At 39.2% G+C, this 13,338-nt stretch overlaps 1 protein-coding gene across 1 annotated transcript; it reads left to right on the top strand.

Annotated features, from left to right (window-relative positions):
- Nucleotides 1–10,964: 10,964 nt before the first annotated feature.
- Nucleotides 10,965–11,899, top strand: LOC145115546 (uncharacterized). The gene is made up of 2 exons (XM_079051848.1): nt 10,965–11,106; nt 11,209–11,899. The coding sequence occupies exons 1-2, from the start codon at nt 11,029–11,031 to the stop codon at nt 11,662–11,664; spliced, it is 534 nt and encodes a 177-aa protein (XP_078907974.1). The 5' UTR covers nt 10,965–11,028; the 3' UTR covers nt 11,665–11,899.
- The last annotated feature ends 1,439 nt before the right edge of the window (nt 11,900–13,338 follow it).

Genomic DNA, 13,338 nt, shown 5'->3' with positions numbered 1-13,338 from the left:
TAAGTAAAAGCTTAGTGAGTTCCAAAAATACCACATAACATATAATCACAAAATACCACGCAACATACATATGATTGCCATGGGCTACCCCCGTGGTCTTTTCCCTAAAAATGCAATGGGCTACCCCCATGGTTTGATATCCAAGTGTCATGGGCTACCCCATAGTCTTCCACACCATGGCTACCCCCATGGTCTTCCATACAAGTGCCACGGGCTACCCCCGGGGTCTTCAGACAAGTAACACATAGACAACTATCATTCCACAGGTCAAGTAATGGGCATGGCCCAACAACGCCACCCAAGGCACATAGCAAGTTCAAAGGCTCGTACACTCTAAACATATCAAGTCCCAAAATCAAATAGGTCCTAAACGACTTAAAAGCCCAACACAAGCCCAAAAGCTTACTGGGAGCATACGCGCATTGTGATCATCAGTACGCTTAGCGTACTCAGTCTTCAGGCAGTACGCACAGTGTATATCTTAGTACGCCCAACGTACTAAGCTGTTAAGCACATTTAGCCATTAAGTGCTTAATCCATGCAGACACTTCGACAACTTTCAGATATTGGTTATTTAAGGGGTCCTAGGGCATAAAGTTGGCAACTTTATGCCTTTGCATGCCTTGTGGGAGCCCAACACCCCATTTTGTCCATTAAGGCTTACTTTAAGGACCTATACTCATACATGGTGCCATAAAACCATCAAGATAGCATTTTTATGCCTCTAACACACTAAAGGGACTAAGATCTAGAATTACAAGCTTTTGGAGTTGCTCAAACTCACAAAAGAGAATCCATGGACCATGGACCAAAATGACCTTATAGCAAACCCTAACTCTAATAATCAAAAGGATCAGCAAGGTAGAAGCTTTCTACCTCCAAAAGCTTCCCAAGATGATGTAGGTCCAGGATCTTGAAGCTTAACCACGACAAAGGCTTTCTCACCAACTTCTTATTCTTGCAAACACACCAAAAAGGGACTCTAATGTCACTTTTAAGCTCGAAGATCACACTCAAAGGTAACTAGGGTTTTAGGGACGTTCAAAGGCAGTGGAGGCTGGTAAGAAAGAGGGTCCAAGGTCATAAGTGAGTTTAAATATGGCTCATGCCTTAAGATTAGGGTTTTAATGAAAGGCTATGTACGCCCCGTGTACGCTGCATAACACCAACGTACGTGGCCCCTTGTCCCGACTCCACATGCACAAGTATGCTAAGCGTACATAGACGTACGCCCAACGTACGAAAGAACCATTTTTGCAATAAAATTTTCATTCCAAGGACCAAAAGGGAACATACGTGAATCCGAGCGTTAAAAAGCTCCCCCATTTGAATTAGACTTCGTCCTCGAAGTCTGCTACCACAAACAAATCTGGGTAGTTTCTCTCATATCGTCCTTTGGCTCCCACGTCCACTCAGAACCCCTTCGGTGCTGCATTACACCTTCACTAGATTCACCACCTTATTACACAACGTCTTAGTATTTCTTTCAAGGATCGCAATGGGCTTCTCCATGTAACTCAGGCGCTCATACACCTGAATGTCATCTAACGAGATCACTGCAGCATCATCAACTACACATTTCTGCAACTAAGATACATGGAAAGTGTTACGGATCTGACTGAGATCATCAAGAAGATCCATCCTGTATGCAAGCCTACCAACACGAGCAAAAATCCTGAATGGACCAATAAATCGGGGACCCAGCTTGCCCCTCTTCCGAAATCGGATGACACATTTCCAAAGTGACACCACCAAGAACACAAGGTCCCCAACCTAGAACTCGAGATCCGAACGACGTCAGTCAACATAACTCTTATGATGACTTTGTGCGACCCGCAGCTTGTCGCGCACCAACTGAATCAACGCAGTGATCTTAAGTATTACCTCAGCGCTTCCTATGACTTGACGTCTAACCTCTCCCTAACAAACCAGGGTCCTACACCTCCTTCCATATAACATTTCGAATGGAGGTCGATCAATACTAGAATGATAGTTGTTGTTGTAAGAAAACTCTGCCAGTGGAAGGTAAGTATCCCAACTCCCTCCAAAATCCAGCACACAATCCCTAAGCATATCCTCGAGCGTTTGGATCGTCTGCTCGCTTTGGCCGTTTGTATGGGGGTGGTATGTTGTACTGAAATGCAATTGAGTGCCTAAATCCTTGTGGAACTTCCTCCAAAATCTGGAGGTGAAATGAACATCGCGGTCCGAGACCACAGATACTGGCACCCCGTGTCTGCCTACCACCTCCCGAACATAGATATCCTCTAACTTTTCTACGGATATACTCTCAGCAATCAGAATAAAATGTGCACTCTTGGTCATGAGGTCCATAATAACCTAAATAGAATCAACACCCCACGTCGTCCTAGGCAATTTGGTGATGAAGTCCATAGTGATCTCCTCCTATGTCCACATAGGGATGGGTAACTGCTGCACCTTACTGTGAGGTATCCAATGTTCGGGTTTGACCTTCCTACAAGTCAAACACCGCTCAACAAACCAAGCAACCTCCCTTTTCATACAGGGCAACCAATAACTCAACCTCATATCTCGGTACATCTTTGTGGCCCCTAGGTGGATAGAAGACTTCGATTTATGCGCCTCCTCCAAAATCGTCTGTCTCACCCCACCAGATGTCGGAACCCAGACCCTACCACACTGAGTCAATAACCCCAACTATCTCTAACAAACAAAGGAATATGCCCTCTGATCTGATCGTTCTTCCAACTTTCATTTTCATTCCTTCTATTTGAGCCTCTTTAATCAAATCCATCAAGGGGGAAGTAAGAGTTATCCTCAGACAAATGTCTCAGATCAATGAGCACACCGCATTACGGCTTAAAGCATCGGCCACCACATTGGCCTTCCCAGGATGGTACAAAATCTCGTAATCATAGTCTTTCACCACATCTAACCACCTTCTTTGTCACATATTCAAGTTCGGCTGGTCCATCAAATACTTCAAACTCTTATGATTGGTGTAGATGGTCTATCGGACCCCGTACAAGTAGTGCCTCCAGATTTTGAAGGCAAACACCACCGCCCCCAATTCCAAATCATGTGTGGGGTAGTTCGCCTCATGAAGCTTTAGTTGCCTCGAGGCATAAGCAATCATATGCCCTCTCTGCATAAGGACAACTCCCAATCCCGAAATAGTAGCATCGAAATAAACCACAAAATCATGTAATCCCTCAGGTATCAGGGACTTGTATAATCTTTGCCTCAGAGTATTGAAGGCCAACTGCTGATCTGAACCCCAGCTAAAGGTCACATTCTTCTTGGCCAGGCGGGTCAAAGTCACTACAATCTTGGAGAAGTCCTAAATAAATCTCCGATAATACCTCGCAATACCCTAGAAACTCCGAATCTCATATGCGTTTTTGGAACTTCCCAACGTATCACAACCTCGATCTTGGCCAGGTCCACCAAGATACCACCCTGGTTGATGATGTGCCCCAAAAACTGCACCTCACACAACCAAAACTCGCATTTAGAGAATTTGGCATAAAACCTCTTCCTCCTTAAGGTCTCCAACACCTCCCGAAAATGTTGCGCATTGGTCTTAGAGTAGACCAGAATATCATCAATGAAAACAATCACAGACCGATCTAGCATCGGTCTACAAACCCGGTTCATGAGAACCATGAACACTGCTGGTGCATTAGTGAGCCCGAAAGGCATCACCACAAAATCATATTACCATAATGAGTTCTAAAGGCCGTATTCTGCACGTCCTCAACCCTACTCCTCATCTAATGGTATCCTGACCAAAGATCAATCTTGGAGAACCAAGATGCACCCTGGAGCTGATCAAATAAATCGTCGATCCTTGGAAGTGGGTAACGGTTCTTCACTGTTAGCTTGTTCATGAAAGGTCTAGTATGCTCAAGAGTCATATTAAATTGATATGCTAAATAACATATGATACTAATGGGTCACACTAACAACAACTTGATACAACTGATTATTTATTAAAAATTGATTTTAATAAATATTCAATAAAACTCTTATAATTAAATTGGAAATTATTTATTTCGTGGAAATAATAATTTTCGTTAGCAAGTAACATTATATTATTCCATATCGTATGAATTAATAAGTCACGCACAACTTTTTGGATTTGTTGAAAACCTTTTGTCTTTTACTCAAAAGACAAAGTTTATATTTTATAAAAGTTGAGTTTATAAAATTTAAACTAGCTCTTTTATATATATATATATATATATATATATATATATATATATATATATATATATATATATAAACTAGCTCTTTTATGGTCTTCCATGCCATAGGTTACCCCATGGTCTTCCATACAAGTGTCACAGGCCACCCCCAGGGTCTTCATACAAGTAACACATAGACAACTATCATTCCACAGGTAAAGTAATGGGTCGGCATTGGTGCCTTCGACCCATTGATATAGTGAGAATACTCACCTCGGTCTACTGGTAAATACTATTGCTCGGCTACCAATCCGAAAATCACAAACTGAATAAACACAAATTTCCCTAATCAGAATTAAGTCACATACTTCAAACATGGACCAAAATCCCTAAGTCTAAACCTAATATAAGTACCAAAATCCTTATTCCTTTAATGGGCCTAACTATCAATGGTCCAAAAGCGATAACGGGCCACAAGGCCCAAATGGCCCAACAACACCATCTAAGGCCCATAGCAATTTCAAGGCCCATCCACTCTAAACAGATCAAGGCCCATCCACTCTAAACAGATCAAGGCCCAAAATCAAATAGGGCCCAAACGACTAAAAAGCCCAACACAAGCTCAAAAGCCTACTTGGAGCATACGTGCAACGTGATCATCAGTATGCTTAGTGTACTCGGTCTTTAGGCAGTACGTGCAACGTACTAAGTTGTTAAGCACATTTAGCCATTAAGTGCTTAATCCAAGCAGTCACATCCTCAACTTCAGGAATCTTGGTTATTTAAGGGGTCCTAGGGCATAAAGTTGGCAATTTTATGGCTTTGCATGCCTTATAGGAGGCCAACACCCCATTTTATCCATTAAGACTTACTTTAAGGACCTATACTCATGTATGGTACCATAAAAACCATCAAGATAGCATTTTTATGCCTTTAACACACCAAAGGGACTAAGATCTAGCATTACAAGCTTCTGGAGTTGCTCAAACTCACAAAAGAGAATCCATGGACCATGAACCAAAATGACCTTATAGCAAACCCTAACTCTAATAATAAAAAGGATCAGCAAGGTAGAAGATTTTTACCTCCAAAATCTTCCCATGATGATGTAGGCTCATGATCTTAAAGCTCGACCACGACCAAGGCTTGCTCACAAACATCTTCTTATTGCAAACACACCAAAAAGGGTTTCTAATGTCACTTTTAAGCTCAAAGATCACACTCAAAGGTAACTAGGGTATTAGGGATGTTCAAAGGTAGCGGAGGCTTGCAAGAAAGAGGGTCCAAGGTCATAAGTGAGCTTAAATAAGGCTCATGCCTTAAGATTAGGGTTTTAGTGAAAGGATACGTACACTATGTGTACGCTGCGTACGCCCAACGTACGTGGCCCCTTGTCCCGACTCCGCATGCATAAGTACACTAAGCGTACATAGACGTACGCCCAACATACGAAAGGACCCTTTTTGCAATAAAATTTTCATTCCAAGGACCAAAAGGGAACATACCTGAATCCGAGCGTTACAAATCTCCCCCACTTGAATTAGACTTCGTCCTCGAAGTCTGCTCCCGTGAACAAATCTGGGTAGTGTTCTCTCATCTCGTCCTACGGCTCCCATGTCTACTCGGAGCCCCTTTGGTGCTGCATTGAACCTTCACCAGATTCACCACTTTATTGCGCAGAGTCATAGTCTTTCTTTCAAGGATCGCAATGGGCTTTTCCACGTAATTCAGGCGCTCATCCACCTAAATGTCATCTAACAATATCACTGCATCATCATCAGCTACACATTTCCACATATGAGATACGTGGAAAGTGTTATGGATTTAACCGAGCTCATCAGGAAGATTCAGCATGTATGCACCCTGCCAACACGAGTAGAAATTCTGAATGGACCAGTAAATCGAGGACCCACCTTTCCCCTATTCTGAAATCGGATGACACCTTTCTAAGGTGACACCATCAGCAACACAAGGTCCACCACCTGGAACTCAAGATCCAAATGACGTCGGCCAGCATAACTCTTCTGATGACTCTGCGCGACCCGCAACCTGTTGCGTACCAGCTGAATCAACTCAGTGATCTTAAGCACTACCTCAGTGCTTCCCATGACCCAATGTCTGACCTCTCCCCAACAAACCGGGTTCCTACACCTCCTTCCATACAACATATCGAATGGAGGTCGATCAATACTATCATGATAGCTGTTGTTGTAGGAAAACTTTGCAAGTGGAAGGTAAGTATCCCAACTCCCTCCAAAATCTAGCACACAAGCCCTAAACATATCCTCGAGCGTATGGATCGTACACTCACTTTGGTAGTTGGTCTGGGGGTGGTATGTTGTACTGAAATTCAATTGAGTGCCTAACTCCTCATGGAACTTCCTCCAAAATCTGGAGGTGAAACGAACATCGCGGTCCGATACCACAAATATCGGCACCCCGTGCCTGGCTACCACCTCCCAAACATAGATATCCGCTAACTTTTCTGCAGATATACTCTCGGCAATCAGAATAAAATGTGCACTTTTGGTCATCCTGTCCACAATAACCCAAATCTAATCAACATTCCACGTCGTCCTGGGCAATTTGGTGATGAAATCCATAGTGATCTCCTCCCATTTCCACATAAGGATGGGTAACGGCTGCACCTTTCTGTGAGGTATCTGATGTTCGAGTTTGACCTACCTACAAGTCAAACACCGCTCAACAAACCAAGCAACCTCACTTTTCATACAGGGCGACCAAGTACTCAACCTCGGACCTCGGTATATATTTATGGCCCCTAGGTGGATAGAAAACTTCAATTTATGCGCCTCCTCCATAATCGTCTGTCTCACCCCACATGATGTCGGAACCCAGACCTACCACACTGAGTTAATAACCCCGACTGTCTCTAACAAACAAAGGAATTTGCCCTCTTATCTACTCGTTCTTCCCATTTTCCATTTTCCTTTTTCAATCATTCAAAGGGGAAGTAAGAGTCATCCTTAGACAAATGTCTCGGATCGATGAGCACACCGCCTTACGGCTCAAAGCATCGGCCACCACATTGGCCTTCTTAGTATGGTACAAAATCCCACAATCATAGTCTTTCACCGCATCTAACCACCTTTGTTGCCGCATATTCAAGTTCGGCTGGTCCATCAAATACTTCAAATTCTTATAATCGGTGTAGAAGGTGTATCGGACCCCGTACAAGTAGCGCCTCCAAAATTTGAGGGCAAACACCACTACCCTCAATTCCAAATCATGTGTGGGTAGTTCGCCTCATGAGGTTTCAGTTGCCTCGAGGCATAAGCAATCACATGACCTCTCTCCATAAGGACAACTCCCAATCCCTAAATTATCAATTTATTATCGATGCTAAAAAGACGTACAATAAATATTATTGTCCATTACTTTCAACGATTAATAATATAAATGTGATCTTTCTAACAGGGATGAGCATAGGTTGGTACTCTTCTCATTTCATCGGAATCGGCAGTTCTTAAATTTTTGGAACCAGTCACGGAACCGACTGTTTCGGTTTCGGGAGCGGGTACCCGGTTATTTAACATCATATATTTTCAAAAGATATTACCATCACATATGTTCAAATTGTTTTACAGTCATGCATTCACATTCACGTCAGACCATGTGTTTTTGTTGAGTCATGTTTTGTTATGATATGTCGAATAGGTAGTTATCTCGATATCAAATAGTTTGTAAATAATGAGTATCCACAAGAATTCGTTATGTAATGTATTTACTAGGCACTTTATTGATTCACAATGTAATGTTGAGTCCTATTATTTTTAGCTTCCGTGAGTACCCTATAAATAAGGTAAGTACTGTACAGAGTCATAACATATTTTACACGCTTGTATGCATAAACTTTCTATGTACTCATTCCGGAATATATTTGAGTTGAAACCAGGTCTTATTTAGATCATCTTGTTCTTTACTCTAATTTAATATCGATTGATTAAAACATAAATCAAAACATCATTTCAGTCGGTATCATAAAATGAATCTACACATCGATAGAATAATCTTTTTCATGTTTTCATCTTATTGAATCGATATTTTCGATTCAATTATTCCGCAAGATTGAAACATAATTCTTCATTTGATCGATTGTGATTAATCGATTATGTGTTTGTTTTGTCAATCAACTTAGCATTCGATTCATTTCTTTTCAAAGAAAATCCTCTTTCTACATAATCTGATGACAAATCTCAACGTCAACACCTTGATGAATTTCGCAAACTTGCTATCATCTGCTACCAAAGTTCCAATGTTGATCCCCGAGTACTACAATCAATAGGCAGATCATATGGAATACAATCTCAACGGGATCAATGAGGATCTCTGGGGATCTATTGAAACAAGATTGTATCATGTTGATTTGGTTCAAGCTATTGGTAATGTTGGTGCTGCTAAAGACATGATCGCTCAAGGCAACAAGAAGAAGGCGAATGGAAAAAGATGCCTCCGTGAACTACGAGGAGCTTTTCCACTTGTTGTTTACAACTATGTTCGAGGTTGCAAGACAACGAAGGATAGTTGGGATACTTTGAAGGGGAAGTACCAAGAGAATGAGAGAACCGAAAAAGAGCTCTATAATGCAATGCTTGTGAGAATTGGCCGGTTTTAAGCAAAAGGATAATGAGACTATCGAAGCGTATTACGATAGGTTGAATGAGCATATCTTTAAGTGCAACATATATGGAGTTGTTTGTACCACCTTGGAGTTCCATCTTACATTCGTTTTGGGGTTGAGAATGGAATGGATAAATATTTATCTCATGATCAAGACTCGAGAGAATTTCGATAGATGCTCCTTGTCGAATCTCTATAAAATGCTGAAAGCACGTGTGTCGGAAGTGAAGGAGATAACAGAAGATAACAAAATGAATTCTGGAGGTCCAATGACACTAGTATCCAAGACAATTACGAAAGGGATTGGGTCTGGTGAAGAAGTGAAAGAAGGTGAAGAACGTTTTGTACTCAACTCTGATGATGAACTTGGGCACTCTTTCTTTTTGATTTACACAACTCCAAAAGTAAGTCCTTATTTTCTTCTATTGCTTTCAAAAATTTCAAAAATAAGTTATTTATCATTCCTAGTAAATGGTATTTACCAAAGAAGCATACATTACATGTTTTTTTTTCTAATGTTTATCCATAGTATCCTCTTATTTCTCAAGCATGTGTCTCATATTGAATCATCATCTCAATGCAAAGTAGCTCCTTCGTCATTCTCATCAACGGGTAACGTTATGAAAATGTATGTTCTGACCGCACGATGTCACTTGCTCTTGGTATCTTCTCATGACTCTTTGTCTGATACAATGGGGTGATGTGAAGGCAAAGTGTCTTACATAGTTACCATATATCATAATCATAATATGTAGTCATGGTAAATAATACTTGTTGATTTAATCATAGTTACATGATAAAATGTTTGTTCACAGTCATCGATATGAGTGTGATTAAAGCATTTAACAACAAGTATTGCTAAATGCGTATAGATTTCCATGTTTGTATTATTTCTAAAAGAACTTCTTACTCCTTCTAGCATTGCTATAGTACAGGAAGAAGATTAATATAGCCCATACTTTATAATATATATGAATTACATCTCAGTGTTCATGACTATAAGTCATTAATCATGTTAAAAGTTTGATATATCATTTTGGTAGTTGTTGGATTTGTTATAACCCATCAAAATAATCTATCAATGAGAGATTTCATATTTCTCATGTTAAAGATGATCCCTACCATATATGCGAACAAATTGTGTTTATGAATAACTATTATTAATGTTTAACAATTAATTGTTAAACCTCACACGTAGTTTGACCTGCAATTTAATAAGCTTAATTGATGGAATTGACAACTCATGCGACGATGATGCTTTGAGATGCATGCCCCATAATAATGTATCTAAGGGCATATATGGTCCTATGAAGGCACCCATGTGATATGTTTAGTCAGTTTAGATATCCTTAGATACATAATCTCAAGATCTCATATGAACTTATAACTGAATTGAATTGTACCATGTTGTGTCTAAGGTGTCATATCATTATAGAGGAGAAAAAATAACATAGGTGTGTTGCATATCAAAACAATCATTTCTCTAAGACATCATCGATGTTATATATTCGTAGTCTATATACACTATATACTTGACAATTTCTATCAATGTTTAAACGACTTTGAATATATTATTGCATACTATCATGGTTTACTAACACACCAATGATGTGGACATACTTATAGGTATTCGACTTTACGTATTTGTGTAAAAAGGTCTTATAATGCTATAAAACAAGGGTTGTATGATTTATAATGAACTTGTATTATCTATTATAAGGAAGTTTAATGTCACATTTCGTATAATAGATTCATTTTATTTTTTTATCGTTGACTGTTTGAATGTATTGAAGACAAAATGGATATATCTATATGTTCTTACATTCGTATAAAAACATTTTTTTTGTAATAATTTCACATTAAAATATACGTATATACGTAATAGTCACATATGATTTTTGGATTTTATACTTCATAATGTATACCCTTAAAATCCAATATAAAAACACACTTCCATCTTTTTAACATTTCACAAACCATTACCCCATTTGGCAATCCGCGCGCAAGCTAAATCTTTCAAATTGACCGCTCATTCATTTTAATCTAAGGGTTTGAAATTGGCGGTTGATTTTTAAAATCGATCCGCGTGAATACCTCTCCACCAATCAGAAATCGTCTTCTTCAACCCACCCGCTATTTAAATACCCATTTCCTGCATTTCGAAAATATTCATATCTACAACGATTTCTCTCTCTCTCAAATACAGAAGCGTAAAGCAATGGCATCAACAAAAGCAGCAGTTGCAAAGAAGGCTCCGTCTTCAACAAAGCCCAAGACCCACCCTACTTACGCAGAGGTAATTGATATTTTCTCATAATCTGTTTCAACTCTTAATCCTAATGTTTCCAGCGATTTATACATGTGTTGAGATTTAATGGGTTTCTCTGATTTTGTTCAGATGATCAAGGAAGCGATTGTGGCGTTGAAGGAGAGGACTGGGTCTAGCCAGTACGCCATCGCGAAACATATCGAGGACAACAACAAGGATTTGCCGGCGAATTTCAAAAAGCTTATGTCTGTTCAGTTGAAGAAACTTGCTGCATCTGGAAAGCTTACCAAGGTAAAGAGCTCGTTTAAGCTTGGGGCTGTTGAGAAGAAGCCTACCGTGAAGAAAGCTCCAGCCGCCGCTAAAAAGGTCGCTGTTAAGAAAGCTCCGGTGGCGAAGAAGGCCGCAGCCCCTAAAGTGAAAGCCGTCGCTTCAGTGAAACCGAAGCCAAAGGCAAAGTCGAAGACACCTGTTAAAGCTAAGAAGGCTGTCAAGAAAGCCACTCCAGCGAAGAAAGCGAAAAGTATCAAGTCGCCGGTGAAGAAAGTTGCAGTAAAGAAAACCGCTGCAAAGAAGGCCAAGAAGTGAGATGGGTGTTTGCGTGAGAGATTCTGTAAATTTGTAGACTTCTTGGATTGTTAGAGTAGGACTAATACCAGTACTTCTACTATTATAATGGTTTATGGTTTTGATGTTTTATTTGAGTTCTAGGGTTTGTTTTTAAGGTGTAGTTTGTGAGATGATGATGATGTATTTGTTGGAATTCAACTGTTGGTTGATGATCCTTCTTGTTTCATTTAATGAAAAAATTGTTTTCTATCAATCTGTTTCTTATATCACCGTTTATGAATGGTTAGTAGTTTGTGATTTTAGGATTTGGGCTTCCAATCCGTTCAAAAAATGTGGTGTGGAATCAATGAAGTTGTTAATCACACGAATGATTTTTCGTAGAAAAATAACATTTACTGGTGGATTCCTTATTTTGTATTTCTTTATATACTTGGCTTCATTTTTTTGGGTCAAAATAACGTATACACCGAAATGCAACTTAGAGTGTAAACTTATCATCAGTGGCACATCGTCCTCGTTAGCTATTGGTACGTGGAAGGAACTGAACAATCCCACTCATGATAGTGTTTGGTATCCACGAACATAGATAAGCTCGGATAATGACCAAGTCAAAAAATTTGGTTCGATGAAACAAAGGGAAAAAGATAAGACAAAACTTAAAAAATGGTCACTGTGTTTTCGAAAACATTAAGTTTAGTCCCTAATTTCAAAAAAACCTCACAGATGGTTTCTGTGGTTTCAAAACTTTTAACAAATGATTTTTTTCGCTAATTCCGTTAACATTTGACCGTTAAGTGAATGACATTTCTTTTAAAATTACGTATACACCGAAATATTGATACAAAACAAATCATACGATAGTGCAAGGACCACAACATTTTTATAAATCAGAAAATATCGAATTTTATGGGGAAATACTATTATTAATTATCTTCTAGTTACAACAAAAATAATACAAGGAAAATTTTGGATCGCTTACTTATACATGTTTTTACAATGGAAATCACACATACATTTATACTTGATCATTACAACATTTTCAGAGAATTTACAGAAAATATCGGATTTTCTGGGTTACACGAACAATACAAAATCTTTCAATCAAACATGATTATGAACTCACCAACATTATATATGTTGACCGTTTTCAAAATAACTTGTATTCTCAGGTAATCGGTAAGTTGAAGAATCATCGAGAGTATTTTGGAATTTCTTTTATGCAAATGTCAATCATAGTACAATTTATGTTTTGGAATATGTAATGTTAAACAATGTACTTGATGTGAACAATGACGGTTGTATTTTGTAATGCATGGTGATTTTATGTTATGTTTCATGTATAATCATTGTGATGATATTTCAATTTAAGTCACACGAGCCCTCGGACGTTTCCGCCGTCTGGTTCGGGGATGTGACAGGTTGGTATCAGAACATTGTTTATAGTGAACTGACATATCTAACCATACATGATATGCAACTATAAACACAATGAGGCTAAATAACTCTAAACAAAATAAATAAAATACACACTTATCTGTGCATTTTAGAGAACCATCATAAAAATAACCAATATAAGTTTCTGGAGGAATTTGCCGTTGTGATTAAACCCGGGCAGTTATGTAGTCATACTGGGGGTAAATATAGCCTGATCAACTATATTTATTCAACATATGACCAACATGTGTTTGGGGA

This window comes from Lactuca virosa, chromosome 5, assembly GCF_052849685.1.
Source record: "Lactuca virosa cultivar CGN04683 chromosome 5, Lactuca_virosa_CGN04683_v6, whole genome shotgun sequence".
Lineage (NCBI taxonomy): Eukaryota > Viridiplantae > Streptophyta > Magnoliopsida > Asterales > Asteraceae > Lactuca > Lactuca virosa.
The sequence above is the reverse complement of the archived record's forward strand: the minus strand, read 5'-3'. Positions and strand labels throughout refer to the sequence as shown.